Source organism: Parasteatoda tepidariorum, chromosome 7 (genome assembly GCF_043381705.1).
Source record: "Parasteatoda tepidariorum isolate YZ-2023 chromosome 7, CAS_Ptep_4.0, whole genome shotgun sequence".
NCBI lineage: Eukaryota > Metazoa > Arthropoda > Arachnida > Araneae > Theridiidae > Parasteatoda > Parasteatoda tepidariorum.
Genome location: NC_092210.1, coordinates 57,943,839 through 57,963,293, shown reverse-complemented (window position 1 = coordinate 57,963,293; position 19,455 = coordinate 57,943,839). Strand labels below are relative to the sequence as shown.

The window sequence follows — 19,455 nt, the reverse complement described above, 5'->3', positions numbered from 1 at the left end:
CACTAGGACTGCATAATGGGCTATTGGCGACGGGTTGGAAAACTTTCCTGAGGATGATTTCGGAGACAAAATGCAAATGTCACATCCCGTTTTACGGGGAGGACACATTCACACACTATCCATCCATCAGCAGATTGTAATTTAGGCATGTACCAGAGCGTGATAAATCTCTGATCCAGTACCCCCAGAGTATTGCTTTGCTTTTGGGAACTTGGAGGACTTAGTGAACCTGACAGATTTAATGTATACCTGTCACGATTTTGTGCTAGGGTGGTCCTCGACCGGCTAGGATCGAACTCACGACATCTCGGACATAGGTCCATCACCCTACCAGCCAGGCTATCCTGGCCTCCTTAATGTAATATATAGTAGCAATTTCAGAGATACTTCATACATACAAACAGTTCTTTAGAGAAAAGCTATATTCGATGCCTACTTTCTGTTTTCCTGAGACTTTCAGGGCATAGACGTTTAATCTTCTCTTTTCTAGTTTCATATATTTGTCCCAGGTGTCCATACAGCCATCCAACATATTACGATCTCCATGATGAAATTGATCTTAGCTTAATCCTGCTTGCATTGTATACTTTGCTCTTCGAAGCGCTGAAGAATTCTTCTGCATAGAAATATTGACGGTTGAAACATGTGCACTTTTCAAATCGGAAACTCTTTGTCATTTTATTTTAGTAATTTATTCTGTATTCATTAATTTATTCATCTGCAGATTCATGAGTTCGTACAACTTTGAAGACATTGTCAAATTTAAGAATAAATAATACAAATTACAAAAGAATTACCCCCCAAAAAAGTAAAATTTTATGTAGTTTTAGGAGAATTTCAAAACCCCAACCTTTAAGCTTCAAAACATTTAACGTATGTTTGTCCTACATTTAAAGCACTGGTATGCGATAAGTTCTTTAGTGACTTCGGAACACGAACCTGTTACATTTTCTGAAATCCGAAACCTTATTCACTCGACCTCTCTGGTATTTGACTATCTTATCTCATGCTTAGGAGGGCTTTGTGACCGAGGGGTGACTATTTTACGCCTAACACTCAGAAGTGTGGAAGTAGCAGATGTGAATCCCTCTTTATTACAGGATGTATCTTTTTATTGCCTTTCTCTAACTAGTTCTATCATCTTGGAAAGGATTTACCGAAGTCAAGCATCACTGGCTGCGGCAAGTGTGTGGGTGGGTGACCACTTGGATTAGTCTGCGTAGGGACCGAGGGTGTGCGGTATTGGTCCTCGTTAAACTGTTCTACCGTAAAGTGCTCGACTTCGCATGCTGGTCATCGGGCTACCGAAGCGGGGGTGCCATCCCCTCTGCAGAAGATCAAAATTTAATGGCATGTCTTCTGATCATCCTCAGGGATGTTTCCCAGACCGTCACCAATAGCCCATTGTACAGCTCTAGTTCGACGTAAATGAACTACGAACCACGAACGATGAAAAGGATATATAGGCCGCTCATTGAATTGAAACTACACACGTGCACGCATATGTGAACAAATAAATGAATTAATCTTATCTCATAGTACCTAGCATTGGACAGAAATAAGCAATCGTAATTCTAATTAGTCTCGAGTAAATACATCCTTTTAGTTAAATCAAATCTCTAGTTTAACTTGACTGTCAATTTTGGAGATTAGCCTACTGATGTGCTTTAAATCAGTTACTCAAACATTTAACTGAGTAAGTAAAAATATTAAAACAATTTCGTGCTTTTCTAAATTGCTTTTCATAATTTTGTATCGATTTATTTAAAAGACAAGTTTACTATATATAATTGATAAACAACATTAACATTTGAATGTTTCGTGTTTTTGTTCATGTTTCGGCATGCTTTTTATGCTATTTAAAAGCTGAAACTCATTTAAATTATTACATTTTGTATTATCTTTAAAGATAGAATTAATTTTTATAAAAATTTTATTATAAATATTATTTATTATATTAAAATTTAAAATGCATATCTAAATGTACGTTTCTAGAATAAATATTACAGCTTTGATCTTTTAATTTTGCATATTTTTAGATCATTAAATGTCTGAATTTTCTTTTAACATAATTAGCTCATATTTTAGAATAAATGTTATGAACAAAACTAGTAATGTTTATCACAGAGTCATGCAGTGTTGAAAGTTAGTGAACAAAGTGAATCCAAATAAACTGAAATTAATGAAATACTTAAGAGTTTCTTTCTAATAAAAAAATTTAAAAAAAGGATTCTTTAGCATACACAAGTGAATATGTTATAGAATGTACGTTAAAATATGTTATGGTATTTTATTTATTTGTTTTTGTAGTAAAAAGGAAAAAACGATAAAATAATTATAAAATCTGCTTTTATTTTTTCATGTTTAAACAGTTTGTGCTATGTGAAATAAAAAATCATCCGTATAACTTTTGATTTCATCCGATTTTCTCATAGAAAGAATCTTTTTAGTCCGAAATTGTAATTTTTGATCTCACAATATTTTTAGTTAGGAAATCAGATACAGAAACGTACTTTTACTGAGTAAATTTTTTTTCAACGAATGGGAATTTTTTGTCCTTAAAGTGCGATAGATGCCCAAATTATGGCAAATATTGACGAAATAGTTTATTCATGAGAGTGGGCAAAAGTTAAAACATAATGCAATGTACTTATTTTTTCACATCCTTGAAACTCTGAATTTATGCTAAAATATTTGTAATTTCTTTTTGTTATTTAATATGATATAGATCGAGAAAGTTTTTATTTGGAATATACTACATAAATTTTATAATTTTAAGAAAAAATTTAAAATTTGAAAGTAATCTGTCAAACAGTTTCTGAACTGTAATATTTCGAAAAAAAAAGTTTGATTTTTTTTTCTCGAGATTCTTTTTGTTAGTTATATTTAAGTTTCGGATGTTATTTGAAATCTGAATAGTCTTAAAAGGCATGAAAGCACATCAAAATCTTCTAAAAATTCCATTTTGTATAAAAAATTCAATTTCGTAGAGAGAAAATTCTATTTCCTATAGAAAAAAATCTATTTCCTACAACAAAAAAATCTATTTCTTACAGAAAAAATTCCGTTTCCTACTAGAAAAAATTCCGTTTCCTACTAGAAAAAATTCCGTTTCCTACTAGAAAAAATTATTTTTGTACATAGAAAAATTCTGTTTGCTACAGGAAAAATGAGAATGTTTTTTGCCTAGAGCATAGATTTATTCTTTGGTAAAACAGCTTCACTATATATATAGATGGTGCAAAATTTTCATTCTTTCAAACAGTTTCAGAAATACGTAAGAAAGGAAATTACGTACAAGACCCTAGATATTTTAAATACTCTCCGGAATAAACCATTGTGGGATTGTATTATCCAGATTGCAACCTCTTATATTTTGATTGTCAACAATTCAAATCCTTAAGGATAAAAAAATGTTTAGAAAAAGCAAGTTTTGTATCTGATTCTGTATAATGAAATATTAATTCAATATTAATTATCTTATTAGAAAAAACACAAAATAAATAATTATTAAAAATTTATTTTTAAGCGGAATATTGAAAATAAATTTTACACCTTTTGAAAAAACTAATTTTATAATTGCGTACATTTTTTTTATTTCCTAAAATATTGGAGAAGTACGCAAAAAGTAAATTTAGAATTAAGTGATCCAAACATTTCGACCATTCTCCTGACTGAAAAATTGGGTTATAAAACATTTTAATATGATATATCTGATTTCTGCCTTATACTGATTGAAGTATAAAATACTTATTATGATCTTCCGTTTATATTTTTTCAAAATTATATTTCATATTTTTTCACTTTTATTTAATATTTTTCAATAATTAAAACTAATACGGAGAGGAATGTTTTTACGGTTTATTGAAAGAAGCAATTTCAAAACGGATATTCAAATTTCAAATAAAGGAATCATGTATGTATTTGGAAATACTGTTTAAAGATAAATATTTCAGTTTATTCATTAACCTATTTCACAAACTTTCTTTTTTTACTCAAATATTTTTGTACAACATGAACTTTAACGTAATTAAATAAGTTGAATTTTAAAATAGTTTTATCGATGCTGTTACATATAACTATCACAATTTTAATGCATTTTTAAAAGTTTTTCAAATGTGTGGTGCTAATACTTATTGAAAGTAAAATCATTTTTTCTTAACTATACTAAACTGAAGATGATTTTATTTAGGATTGACAGATGCTTAGCATGAATGATTTTTGAAAATTGTTCATACAATTACTAAACTGATAATCTTCATGACTAAATTAAAAAAATGTTTGACACTTACCATTGACACTAAAACAATGTAGAAAATATAAGATTTTCCTTTAATTGATAATTTGAAACAGATTTCTTTAAGCGGGAAAAGTGGGATAAATTTTCCTCTTAAAATTTCAGTTTTTTACGCTTAATTATTATTCAAACTTATTCCCATTTCTATTAAAAGCATTTGTTGGAGAAAAATATTTTTTTTATACTTTCTAAGAACTGACTTAAAGTCAAATAATAATGAACTGCATAAAACCTAAAGAGAAACCTAAGAGTTTCATTTTTGCTTCACGTTAAGTAAACAATTAAATCAAGGTTTTGAAATTTCTAAAAATCAATATTAAAATATGCAAAATTGCAATCAAAAAATTCAACAAAGGAACGAGGAAATGTCACTCTTGTCGTGTAATTTAGTCAATCAATTCCTAGTTTATCTAATTTATTCTTTAACTGCCATCTTTAATTACTACTTTGAAGTCAAAATAAAATTTTGTTAATTTTGAATATTTTATATCTAAGTTTCATATTTTCATCAATCTTAATTTTATTACTTTTTTTTCTTCTGCATTTCAGGCATGCCACCTAAAGGAAAATCAACAAAAAATAAGGATGATATTCAAAAGGGATCATCCAATGAAGACTCTTCTAAAAGTAGAGTAAAATTCCCTATTTTAATGTACAGTTCACCAAAAAAGGACCACCCTAAATAACATTTGTTCAAATAATCAAATCTTCACATTCTAAGACTCATTTTTAATGGTAGGGGGCAGGGAACGTGTCCTTACATCAGAAAGGTCCTGGGTTCGAATCCCGCACAAGGCATGGATGCTTCTTTCTCTCTCTGTGTGTTCTATGTCCTTTCTCCTTTGTGTGTGAATGTGACCCGCCCTATAAACGGGTTGTGGTTGTGTTGTGTGAATGTCGTGGCAGAAGTCGAATTCCTGGCCATAGATGGCGCCACTGAAGTACTGCGGCATAGTTTAATCAGGAGAGCGTTTCAAAGTTTGGACCCCTAAATGTTAATTTTACTTTTTGCGTATTTCGCTTTGTCTCTAGAACTTTTTGAGAGAGTTTTAAAAAAAATTGTACACTCTTATAGAACTCATTTATCCAAAGATAGTTCTATGAAAAAATTAAATTTTAGAATATATTTATTATTTTCTATCATTTTTCATTATTTTATTTAATAATAGAAGAAAAAAATTGTACTGTAAGGTATACAATTTTTTATATAATTTTAAATTAAGTAATTTTACATGGCAAAATATTAAATTTGAGCAAAATCGGTTAAATAGCTCCTGAAAATTGGAATTCTAACGAAGTCATATATCTAAGGACTATTCAACCAATTTCGCTCCAATTTTGCATTTTGCCATGTAAAATTCCGTAATTTGAAATTATGTAAAAAATGGTATACGTTACAGTTAAAAATTTTTTCGGCTATTATTAAATAAAATATTAAATATATTCTAAAATTTAATTTTTTCATAGAATTATATTTGGAAAAACGAATTACATAAATGTGTGCAAAAATTTTTCAATTCACTTAAAAGTTCTCGAGATATGGCAAAATGCGCAAAAAGTAAAATTAACAGTAAGGGATCCAAACTTTGGATCACTCTCATGTTCAGACTAAGATGACTATATTTCCCAGATTACGGCTACCCCCAATACTTTGTTGGTCACAAACCTAAATCCGTTAAAAAAAATCAGGTATATTTATTCAGAGAAAGTACGTTTTTGTGTTTGATTTCGCCACATAAAATGTCGTCTGCACTAATTAATTAGCATATTTGAGGTCACCCCTACGAACGATTAAGAATGAGTATTCAGGATGACTCGTTTTTCATTTCGCGCACTGTAAATTTCCTTTTCATATTTTCTTTAAATTAGTTCTTGTGAGTGTAAAAAAAGCACGAATTTTGTACAATTTTTTAATTTGTTACATTTTTAAGTAGTATTTCTCCAGAAAAAAATTTTGTATAAATTAAAAATATAAAAATAAAATGAATTATCTTTTTAACTATGCCAAAATCACGTTTAACCTCATTGGAAAAGAACTTTTTTGTCGGATACTGCAGTTTAAAAAAACATTACATCCTGTAGTTGAATGATTCAATAGAAAAAAATGTATTTCTCGTACCCTGACTTTCTTAACTGGCTTCAAAAAGTTTTAAAAACTTCTTTTACTTCTGGAAAAGTTTTCTCACTTACTAGCTCACTTTGGCACCTGTTCACAACCATTAAAAAAATTAAGAATCAACCTAGAAACAATAGCACGAAGAGATATTAAAGCATCCTATTTTCCGATAAATATTCTCTTGCCATAATACAGAATGGCAATATGGAAAAACGGAATTATACTAATAGTAGTTAAAAAATTAAATGCTATGATTCCAGTTTAATTTTTAGTATCAAGTTAGTTCCAGTTTAATTTTTAGTAAAGCAGAGAATTGAAAGGTTTCGTCCCATGAAAATGACGGAAATTCATTCATCATCTGCGAATCATGTAACTAATGTTATATCGATTACGTTTCTGATATAGTTAAATAAAATATTTTGTGTAGTTAAACATCGTGTTGCCCAGGTTGCAGACCTAAATCTTTTGACTTATTTAAAGTTAATCCTCTATCACTGCTTAAAATCCAGCTCATATTACTTATTTTTATTTGATTTAACTGTTATTCAGTTGTTTTTAAAGTTCTGTGTTGATTAAGTCTTGATTCCAATTAGGAAAACCATAAAAAAGAATTAACTTTTTTTTATCCTTACCCAAATCAGATAGAATGAAAGATAAAAAAAATTTAAAATACATAGAATTACCAAATAAAAATAAGTTTTTCTTTTTAAATTTCTCTTAAATCTTTTTATAGACCTTGAGTCTTTATTCGTAGGGTTTAAGACTCCAGTTTTAGTATCGTTAAACCATTCAATTCTATTTTATTTCAAAAAAAAAAAAAAATTTCTATCAGGCTTAGTTTGCAACTCCATTAGAACAGTCTAAAATTATACCTAATCATTCTTATTTGGTGTGCTTATATACGACTTCAAACGTAAATAATATTTTAATCAGTGTTAACTATCTCATGTTTTTAAAAGTGTTGGTAAAATCCTTCAAAACAAGTTTTTTATTTCAGATCCGCCAAGGGATCAAGAGGATTCTCAACCTGGACCATCTACTTTAGAAGATTCTTCTAAGAGTGAAATATGTTTGAAAGCAGATAAATCTCCTCCCTCAAAAGAAGTTATAAGAAAAAGTCCAGTTTGTGAGCTAACTTCTGATGAAATATTTGAGAGAAGCGTGGAAGATGATCCAGTAGTATATGAAGTAAAAAAACTTCAAGAAGCTAGAGAACCTTTTGAAAAGATTCTCATGTTTCATCTTGGAAAAAAACGCTTCACGGATGATCAGCGAAAGAGTTGGATCATGACAATAAATAAGAAAAGAAGCGAACGAAGTTTGAGTAACATACCTACTGAATACGAGACAGAAGCCTCAAAAGAAGTTGCACATTTGAAATTTACAGAAGAAGAAATTTCAAGTTTCTGCGATAGATTAGATAAAGACGACTATTGGGATACAACAAGTATGTTTTATTTAAATAAGTATATAAATAAAAAAGTATATAAGTAAAAAAAAGTATTAAAGTATAAGAATAAATAAGTATATAAAATGATTCCGAATAAAGTCAAAGGTTACCAGGTTGAAAAGTAAACAAATGTAATAACGTTAGAAATTCGATGTCAAAAACATCAACACTTTAAAGTAACTTAAGTGGGATCTTAAGTTACACTATAAAGTAACACTATAAAGTAACTTAAGTAACTACAGTGTGTTGCACACTTCCTGTAACTAATTCGCATGAAAGCATTTAAAGGGAGTTTAAAGTTATATTGTAGCATTCATCCAGATAAAAATAATGCGAAGTAGTAAGGTTTGTAGTGATAGATAGTGATTGCACTGTTCCTTAGAGACCTTTCTTACAGCTAACAAAACATAGTCACTTATCAATTTTGTAACCACTAATGATTTCCTCATCAACAGCAATGGATTCATTGAAGATCATTGTTTGCTTCACCTGGGTGTTTGGAAAATCTATAAGAATGAACACCAAACGCAGAAACTTCAACACTATCTGTTAATAGTTTATCCTAAATTATGTTTACTATCGACAGGAATAATTCAAATATTCACTTTATGCTCACCATCAGCCACTTAAAATGGCCAGGCTGTATGTAGCGCCATTCTGAAAGCATCCATTCCAGCATGACTTTACATTCATTTTAAATGCCCAAGTTACAACACGCTAATCAGTAGTGCAATTATCTTAATTTATAACCTGATTGGTGGCCTTTCTATCACCACGAGATTTCTGACGCTTTTATCCATGTCCATTTTTTATTCGTCAGCTCTTATATTTTTGTTTTGAGATATTTTCATAAAAAAATAGACTGTGCCATCTACTAGTTTAAAACCTTCGCAATTTGGAAGATCTATAATTCAAACAATAGAAAAAAGATTGGTATTATGTAAATTATAGAATTCCATAAATTTTCAATCTAACGTACAGAGCTCTATTGTTGAAAATGCCTGCAAAGATAGCTAAGGAAGAAAGGTGAATGTGATTGGTGGAGTTGCGCAGATAGAAAATAGAGTGCCGAATTAACTCTGTGGTGCGTGTTTGAAGAAAAATGAATCTATATTAGTACAAGACGGTTAAAGTGTCCTCTTATTTAAAGGTTGAATGCAGAAATTTGGACTCTGAAAAGGGTGTTAGGAAAGTAGCGATAAGAAACTCTCTTCTAGGATAAATAAAAGTCAAATTCGGTGAACATATTTAATCATTAAGGGAAAAAATCAACTATGGGTAAGCAAAATTTGGAGAAAAAGTAAAGAGAAAGTAAAATTTAGAAACTGAAATAAAATTATTTTTATCAGTTTGTTATCAAAGACTTTGACTTTCCCTTTGTTAGATGGGGCAAGGCAGTTACAGTTAAGTTATTACGTTGATTTAAGATTTGAGATAGTAAGTTTAAATTTAATGTTAGTTCTAACTTTTACTCAATGTAAAGTTCTGATTACATTCCGCTTTTTACTTTCATGTTTGCGTCAGTTTTAGCAATGATTTATCCAGTGTAAATTCTATACAAATTAATCCAAATAGCCTAAATTTCTTAAAATTTACGTTTCGATCAACTGTAATTCGTTGCTTAATAAATTTTTCTCAATCCGAATCGTATTTCTTTCAAATGGAACTTTTTTTCTAGATTACCTCCGGTGATAAAATGAACAAACGAAGGCTCTTGCAGTAGTTTTAAAAAAAACAACTTAAAAAACTATTTAGTTCTAGTACAAATTAATTAGTGCTGCTAATTTATGTTATAGTCTGGCACTTAAGTAGAATGCTATCAGATTAAAAAAAACTATTTAAATTAAAATCTACAACTCTAATTTTTTTTAATGGCAGGTACTTGGGTCGATTTCCCATTGGCCTCAGAAATGCCCGAATTGCTACTCTCTTATCTTTACCCAGTAGGCACATTTGGCAAAGCCATGGCGGTGGAGTAGCGTCCCACCCTTTATACAATCACAAATCCGTTTATAGGGCTGGTTAGACTCACACAATCACACAGAAAAAAGGACATAGAACACACACATAGAGAGAGAGAAAGTTACATCCATGCTTACGCTGGGATTCGAACCCACAACAACTGGTCCAGTACAGACACCCCTAAACCAGTAATTGGCTACAACTAAATACCAATTTTCTGTATTTATAATTTTTCAATTTTTCTTTTACAGAACTTAATTTTCACTCCTAATTATAAATTAAATGCCATTCATCCTTTTTTTGTATCAGAATCAAAAGAAATGTTAGTTCCTGAATCCGAAACCTCTTCGGATTCTGAGGTAGAAATGGAAGAATCTGAAATTAAACCTCCTCACCAAACTCCTAGAAGATCCCCAAGGCACAAACCTAAGAGACCATCCTGGAAAGAATACAAGAAAGGAAAAAACTTCGAATCCGCATATTTTAAAGGGCAGATTGAACACTTCGGCGTTAAGAAAGTCATCAAGAAGATAGTGAAGATAATTTGGAGAAAGAGTAAGTCATTTCCTGCGAATATATTCATCAAAAATATCCAATCAAAACAAAATTCATCTTTATCATAAATTCATAAATTATAGTGACTAATATCTTATGTGTTTTAATGCTAAGCACTACTGCTACAGTAGAATACATTATTGAATAAAATGTGTAAATATCTAATAGTCATTTTTCTGGATCAATCAACCTACTTCCTCAACAGAAATTTTACCATTCTTTTAATAAAAGGGGTTTTTTTTAATACATTATCTTTCACGGTTGAACTGTGTGTGTCTTATCAATGCTGTTCCAACATTCACAGTGGCCAGCAATTCATGATGCACCATCGGTTAGCTTTAATTTTATGCAATTTAGAGAAAATACATAGTTCTTGAAACGGTGAAAATAACCAAGAATTAAGTTTCTTGTGCATGCATCACCAGACTAATATTTTATACTGTATAATGCCTTTGCTTTAAGTTCTAGGCACTGATAGAGATGTATAACGGAAAACTTTTCTTAATAACACTGGGGGAAAAAATTCCTTTCTAGCAGATCTTGGATACTTTCGTATCGTTGATTTCAAATCTGCAATCAGTTTCTCTCTTCAAGCTATATTTTTTTTCTTTTTTTTTAAATGAAAGTTTTAGGGTATTTTTTGTCTAAATGGGCAAGTTCAAAAACGTTTATGTAATAAGGTGTAATATAATTGTTGCCGAAAAACTTCGAGACGAGTTCATGCACATGAGGATTAAAATTACATAGAAACCCATTCCCGAAAATGTTGTCAAGACCCGTTTTACTTTACACAATATAAACACATAGTTTCAGGTAACTTTAGGAATACTAATTTGCTAACGTAGTCCACTTATGCTACCCTGTACACGTTGTTCATTGTGCTTATCTGACTTAACGAATGAGAATAAATTAAATATTTTGAAAAACGTACTAAAGACTCCTCTTTTAATAATGATAGTTGTAAGCTAGTAAGATCTTTAAAAAATTCGTCTGCAGTTTATTTTATACGAGGAACGAGTTCTAAGTCACTGAAAATTCTATTTTTCGAGCTTCTCTTAAGAACAATTTAGTTGAAATTTTCGAACGATTTTTAGAACAATCGTATAAAAGACGTGCAATATTTTTTTTATTTTTATTTTTATAGATATATAGAACAACCTTTTTAAGTGCGGGATGGAAAAAAAAGTAAATCTATGAATCGCTATTTAACAATACTGCGAAATTATGCACAAAACTGAAAGACATACCTAAACTAAACTAAACTCAGTGGCGCGACAGCTCATAGAGAGACAAGGCCTACTGTGCCCATCTCAGTTTTCTTGACCTTGGCCTCTGGAGTGCAGGAGCAGATGTTCCGGTCAGGTGGTTAGCCGAACGCGAAACCCCCAGTGTTTAGTTCCCAAACATGCTTGGTACTCATTTATCGACCCACTGAAGGGATGAAAGGCTGAGTCGACGTTGCCCGGCCCGAGGATCGAACCAGGGACCTGTGGCACTACAGCGCTACCGCTCAGTCACCGGGTGTCGAAAGACATATACCAAGAAAACTTAAAATAAAATTATTTCACATTTTTTTCAATTTATAATTGTTTGATGCCCTTTCCATTAGCTTTACTTTAAGCAAAACACATTTTTAATAGTTTATCCCCTCAAAATAATCAGTAATAGTATTCAGTATCATTTGGCATGATTTTGATGCTCGAAGCCAACTTGATAGTCAAATCAAGAAATTTTTTCTTTCTGGGAGCTGTAAAATGCATCGTTACATTGTATCTATATTAAAACTGAAGTTTTAATAAATACCAATTGTACTAATTTAATACTTTGTACTTATATTAGTTTATTTTGTATCTGCACCGTTTAACATAATACCAATTGTTAACTATTACCAAAATTAATTATCATTGGTGGCAATAGTTAGACAATTTTTAACGTTTCTCCTAAGCGAATTTTTTTTGCTATTTACTACATAGCTTTTTTTTATTTCAATTAGCACCTTTTACCAAAACTTATTCAGCATCATTGGGTCAATAATAGAATGGCGAGTTTTAACTGTCCCTTTAAACAAATTACTTTTTCTCAGTAATTAAGTTATTCAGTACATAGCTTATTTAACTATTTCAATTAGATCATATTAACAAAACTAATTAATTATCATTGACTTCAATAATGGTAAGGTATTTTTTTACAGTCCCGCTGAAATAATAAGTACCTTTTCCTATATTTTTTGTTTTTTCGAGCAAAAGCTTATTTTTTATTTCAATTAATACTTATTTGCAAGATCATGTTAGTGTCAATAATAGTATGCAGTCAAATTCTCACGCTTTTGCTAAACGATTTAATATTACTTCTCCGTTAATTTTATTTCTCAGAACAAAACTTAGTTTTTTTATTCCACTACCACTGTTTTTAAATTATTTCGTTTCTTATAAACATGTTTCAAAAGCAAATCTATAAACAAAAGAAACGGCTGTTTTTGACAACTTACGCGATACTAATCTGGAAACAAAGTCCACCCAAAGAACTTATACGCTTCGCGAAGAGTATAACCTTTATACAATCTTTGGTCCACCATTGCTACCGTATTCAAATTGATCATTGAGATTATCAGACATAACGTGTAAAAAATAATTAAATATTTGAAAATGTACGGTTAAATCTTTTTTTTTTTTGATATACTAAATCTATAAGGTAACAAACCTCAACTACACCACTGTTTAAATAATTAAAAAACAAAATCATCTGCAGTTTAATTTTTATCAATGACTAGTTCTGAAGCAATTTAAATATTCCATTTTTCAAACGTCTCCTCTAATCAATCTAATTGAAATGTTTGAACGATTTTTAGGATGGGCTAAAATTACCCTTTTCAACTACTTTCAAAATTTCAAAACAAACTGGTCTGGAGTTGCGAATGAAAGAGACACAAACTTTTCATTTCATTTTATTATTATAGATCATGAATTATAAAGGACATGAATTACAACTTAAGTGATCCATACATTTCATTCCTTATAGAACTGATAGAAATCCCGTGAATTTAAAGTTATGATTTAAATTTTTTAAGTTCCTATTTATTTTTCTCCTAATTTGCAACTGATGATTCAATATATCGTCTCAGACTTTAAGAGAAGTATACTTTCTTTTAGAAAAGCAGCAGTATATTGAAAAAGGTGAAAGCAGTTCAATTGAAGTTGGCAAAAATGAAGTACAACATTTGCTTTTTGAAGCAGTTGGTATGTTTTAACTGAATTTTTATCTGTCATTTCAAAAGTTTTTTTTATTATTTATTTAGTAATCGAAGTGACTATGTTCTACTTTACCAAAATTTTTTGTGAATGCTTTTGATGATGACACAATATCCAGAATAAAACAAAAGATATTTCTTTAAAAAAGTTATTTTCGTCAACTGTCAAGCCACAAATATAGGTTTATAAGTTTTTATTTGTAAACTCATTTTTATCTACTCTTTCATTTGAATTACTGTGTACAGAAAGAGCTTCAATTCTCCTTTTGTTGAGCTGGCAGCAGCTACGGATTGTCCACAGTATTTCATTTTTATTCACCATATTCCGTGTTTCATGTTCTTCATGGTATTTATAGAGGTTTTTTTTTCAACTTAAGATTCGGATAGAAAAATTTCCACTGGTGTAAACTAAATTGAGTAAGTCCGCATCTCAATGACCAAGTTATTACACATCAATATAGGATAGTTTCCCAAAGTACTTTTTTTCATATTTTCATTCATTTTTCAAGAGTTCATTTTTCGCAAAAAAAATAACACAAAAATTAAATTCAGAATGACTGAGTATTTTGAGTAAATACAAACCCGGAACGTCAAAAAAAAGCGTAATAGTCAAGTCAAAAGTGGTCCTCAAGACTTCCGGAAGGTTTGTTTTTTTAGGGTAGATGATGAATAGTTAAAAGTGATAATGAATCTTTGAAATTTCTTTTTAATTCTTGGATTTATAAATTTTATGATTTTATCTACCACTAAATGCTAATAAATCAACCGTACATATAAGAGCAAATTATAAAAACAAAAATAAGTGTAAGCCATAAGAATTGTAAAAAGTGAATTTTATTTAAAATTACGTTTCAATTAATCTTCTACCATCACTTGGGAAATTTTCAGGTCTGCTTTGGAAATCTAAAAAAGAAAACTATTTTCCGAACAGAGTGGAAAATTTCAATGCTACACTGCAAATTAACAACAGAGAAATAAATAATAGAGTAAGTGATATGCACTAAAACCAATCCTAGCTTTCGGACCAGTCTTCCACGAAAGCTAATTAGTCCAGTGCTTGATACTATTGCCCCTTTAACTTCTATGTTGAGTTTAAAATTACAAGACTGGTCAGCGGTCGGTAGCAAATGGATCAGCTGTTCAACACCAGTTATAAAATAAGAGGAATGAAATTTTTTCACAGTTTTATCATTAATAACTTCAATTGGATTTTATGTCTGACTAATGCTTAAAGGAAAATTTAAGAGAAATTTTATAAAATAATTATTAGGGTAACATATTTCTTTATTAACACGTTGAATGCCAAGAGGGTCACCGGCACTGAGTTTGTTCGCAGTGCCACGAGGGTCACCAGTGACCGGCGAAGCCAAGATGATTAGAAACACATAATTCGAGTAAATTTTTAATGCGTTTAATTTTTTATATTATTATCGTTACTAAAATGGTATCAAGAAATTAATGCAATACATACTGAGAAAATCATTTTGGCCAGACGGGCAAGCCATGTAAAATTAGGGTGGCATTCAACGTGTTACCGAGCTTAATTTTATTTTGGATTTGAAAAGTGATATGGGAAATATTATCGCGCTTATTTTATTAACATTTTCCTTTCTGTATTTCTATTTTATATATATATATATATTGAAAACAAAAATTGTCATTTTACTTTAAATTACGTAAATGCAACTGAAATGATAAGTAAAGAATGAATTATTAATTGAATCGAAATACATAGTTTTCAAAAATGTAAAATAAGGATTGTTTAAAAAAAAGTTTATCTGCGGAATCCCTTTAACCCTTTCTTCAGGTTCTGCGGAGGACCATTTGGATACCGCTGAATTAAACAGCGATTTCAGAATTATTCTCTCCTGGAAAATGATTTTCTGGATCCCAAGCATTACTAATAACATTTCTTCCTTTCTCTTAGAATTTTCTTATTGACCTTACTCAATTTCACTTTTTATTCTTGCTATCTTTGTGTCAGACAAGCTATCTAGTACCACTGTTGTTGACTTATTCCTCTTGGCTTTTTACTAACCGTAATTTCAATCAATTATGGTAAGTTTCTTTGTTATTCTGTCTGAATTTTGAAACACTTTTAGTGTAGTATCAACAGTCTCATTTCAATTTTTCATAACATTAATTTTTCTTTTTTATTTAGGATTTATGGAAAAGAGATATCTTGGGCAAATAAAAGCAGCAGCGCTCTCTATTTATCCATCTGAAGATGATAAATTCGAAAGTGTGTGCGAATCCGGAACTTATGATAGTCAAGATGATTGGTTTCCTAACAAGGAGACAGAGGGCTCCAAAATAAGTAAAATGTCAGTTTCCGTGCCTACTTCAACCCTAAAGGAATATGGTCTTTTAGACATATTGATTGCCACCCTTCCGATGACCTTAAATTGTAAGTTCAAATTTTATTTAACCCTTTATAGGGCCATTTTCTTCTAGAAACGCTATAAAATATATTTGAACTTAAAATATTTATGGAATTGAAATGTTAAAATATTTATGGAATTGAAATGTTAAAATAGTTACGGAATTGAAATATTAAAATAGTTATGGAATTGAAATGTTAAAATAGTTATGGAATTGAAATGTTAAAATAGTTATGGAATTGAAATGTTAGAATATTCATGGAATTGAAATGTTAAAATATTTATGGATTTGAAATGTTTAAATATTTTGGGAATTTAAGCGTTAAAATATTTTTGAAGTTTTATTTTTAAAAAAATTTATTTAAGCGAGAAATTCAGTTAAAATTGTAACTTTTTATCTAAAATTAACTTTATTTTTAAATCTTTTTTATGGGAAAGTAGAAGAAATTTTCAAAATATTACTTACTGTAATAAGTTAGCCGTAAACTTACGTTTCTTTGCTTATAAATAACCGAATTTATAAATTCAATGTTCATGACTACAAATAAATTCGATGAGAAAAGATTAAAAGAACGAGTGCGTAACTTACAAGTGAAAACAGCTAAACAGTGTTAGCCTCTCTTCTTGACCCCATTCAAATCGTTACTAACCGGTTTCCCACCGTGGTGCATACGTAAACGATGGAAACCGGCTTGACTGCGGTTTGAATACAGCTCGCAAACTGCTGGAAAATCGGGCTACTGTTATCCAAATTAATGTGAACACAAGTCCTTTTTTTTTCCCTGAATTATTCCACAGTTGGCCACACAAATTATAAGTACGAAAATAAAAATGTAAAAGGTCATCTCATTATAAAAGTTACTTCTCCATTATAGAAAAAAGTGTTTTTGATAATACTTTTAAAAAAAATTTTAAAGACCAGAAGAGAATTTAAGAGTTTTAAAAATATAAGAGGATTTATTGTATAGTGTTTCCTTCTTGCTAGTACATTTTTAACACATTTTTTCAGAAGATTTTCCAAACTACTTTTAAAATCAATTTTTTGCTAAAATTTCGGATTAACATTTTAAATTTTGAATTTCAAAATTCAAGTGCAATTATGCTAGTAAACATAATTTTCGGCGATTAAGAGAAAAAATAATTTTGGGAAACGCTATTCAGTATGTCTTCGGGAAAAAATCTCAAAATTTCGCATTTTTAAATCTTATTGGAACATGCAATTGGGATTTTCAATACCCAAGACGATCTCAAAAGAAGAAAATGCAAATAATTGTTTCCGTATAACGATGGGATAAATTGCTTTTTATTTTACTTGATAAATACATGTTTTTTAAATATTCATAAAAGAATTAAAGAAAAATACTGTTTTCATTAAATATGTAGCACTTTTAGTAGAGGCTATAAGAAAGAGATAGACAGTGTGTATAATCTCACAGTAAATTAACTTGCTACTTGAAAAAAGTTACAACGCTTTCCTAACAAAACCGCTACTTAAATTTTGAGTCGACGATTCATGCTAATATATTTACACATTAATATTCACATGAAGAAAATCTAAAACGTAGCTTTTAATTTTCACTATCCATAAAAGATTTATACTCCTTACTAGGACATAGTTCATTTGAAAGCACGTGTTTTTATGAATACATGTTTTTGATAACTTAAGCTATTTTAATAATTGGTACCATTTTCAATTAGATAATGATCCTGCTGATACATTGGAATTCGTAGAAATATTGAAAAGGGCCCGGAATCGTGTACCTGAACATATCTCTTTTAAAAATATTCCTACAATGAGCAAATCTGAAAGAGTTGAAAAACACAGCGGGAAAACAATTATATGTACCGCTCTCGTCGAACCACCGCCAGATTTCGAACGCTTGGAAAGAACTGGCGCCAAGGATTATCTGAAACAAATACCTACTCAAGATGACGAAGAATCTGAAACAAAGTCAATCTCTAATGGTGTAAAAAACCATTTGAAACTTGAGCTTAATGAAAGTAAATCTGAATCTCCGATGCAATTAGATACTGAGACTTCAGAAGATATGAAGTTTATAGATGAATCTTCAGCGGAAGAATCTGAAGATACGGTGCCATCGGAAGACAGTGATCAGTTAAAAAGAGGTCGCAGCCCTGTGTCACCAAATACTGCATCAAAAAAGAAAAGCCCTGAACAGTGAGAATGGACCTTAAGATAGAGATGCTTTTTGTTCATTTTTTTAATCTTCGTATTTAAAAGATTGTGTTTTAGGTTTATCTATGTTATGTGTTTCTAGAATATGCAATAAATATTTTCTGCTTATAGTCTATTGCTCTGAAATAATTAGAAACATGCTAATAAATTTGAAATCTAGTTTTATAATTTATCGACTGTTTCACATGCGTTCTCGCAGCAAAGCTAACTTTAACGAAATTTTAAAAAAATGTATTTTTATTAATAAACTAGCCGCCTAAGGCGCCCAGCTGTCCGCCACGCTAAAGGTTTTCACAAATAAAGTTTTTTAAAACATAGCAGGAAATCTGAAGATTAGTGGACAATTAAGGTGTTCCTGTCCTGCAATTTTGTCTTCATATCCAGATGAACAGCGACAAATATATCAAAGCGAAGCGTTCTATTTACGTATCGAATATGTTGCCACATTTTTAATACAAAAGTTAAACTTTTCTCTATTTTGATAAATGTAAACTAATGCGAACCTTACAATTAAATTATTAATTCCTTCGTATATTATTGGTTTAAGTTGTCGAAAATTAATATATCAATTGTAAGGTTCGCATTAGCATACATTTATAAGAGTGGAGAAAAGTATATGCATTTTTTAATAGTTTTTTGAATATGGCTCTTTGAAGACGAAAAAGCATAGATTTTCTTACAAAATGGCTGATAACTAAAAAACTAAACCAAATTTTTGAAAAAGAAAAAAAAAAAACTTCTTCATGTCAAAACACAATTATGTGCCGAGTTTCGTGCCTGGGTGAGGCTTCTGGGGCGATATATTGTGATTACAGACACACACACAGCCGCGTTTATTATTATGTATATAGATAACAGCGGATTAATGCTAATATTAATCTCTTAACCGGGATACAAATTTACGAAGAGTACTCGGATCTTGTTGAAAATGCATTTATCGTACATAGCTTGCATTTGCAGTGGTGCAACCTGAGTAGAGTTTTTAGTATTTGAACCCCTCCTTAGAACTGCGAATTTCTTTTTCTCTTAACCATCAATTTGATTTCTGAAATTCATCGATACGAAAAAATGATCTTACTACTAATTTTTATTTGTGAAAGGAAGTTGAGTATTCCGTCTCATTGAGTAAAGAATCACCAAACAGAATATATTATCATAACGACAGGCCTTTTTTTTTCTTTCTTTTTTTCAACCCCTTCTCATTTGTCAGAGTGACATTTCATAATGTGGGAGGGAAACAAACTATTTTG

The 19,455-nt window shown here is 30.3% G+C and overlaps 1 protein-coding gene across 2 annotated transcripts; it reads left to right on the top strand.

The window, feature by feature from the left end:
* The first annotated feature begins 1,494 nt into the window (after positions 1-1,494).
* On the top strand, positions 1,495-18,315 carry LOC107450646 (uncharacterized). Of its 2 annotated transcripts, XM_016066493.3 has the most exons (7): positions 1,495-1,696; positions 4,847-4,924; positions 7,411-7,860; positions 10,135-10,380; positions 13,530-13,616; positions 15,789-16,034; positions 17,707-18,315. In XM_016066493.3, the coding sequence occupies exons 2-7, from the start codon at positions 4,849-4,851 to the stop codon at positions 18,189-18,191; spliced, it is 1,590 nt and encodes a 529-aa protein (XP_015921979.1). In that variant the 5' UTR covers positions 1,495-1,696; positions 4,847-4,848; the 3' UTR covers positions 18,192-18,315. The 2 variants fall into 2 exon arrangements, with proteins under 2 accessions (XP_015921979.1, XP_015921980.1); XM_016066494.3 differs by lacking the exon at positions 4,847-4,924 and having other exon boundaries at positions 1,554-1,696.
* Positions 18,316-19,455: the final 1,140 nt, after the last annotated feature.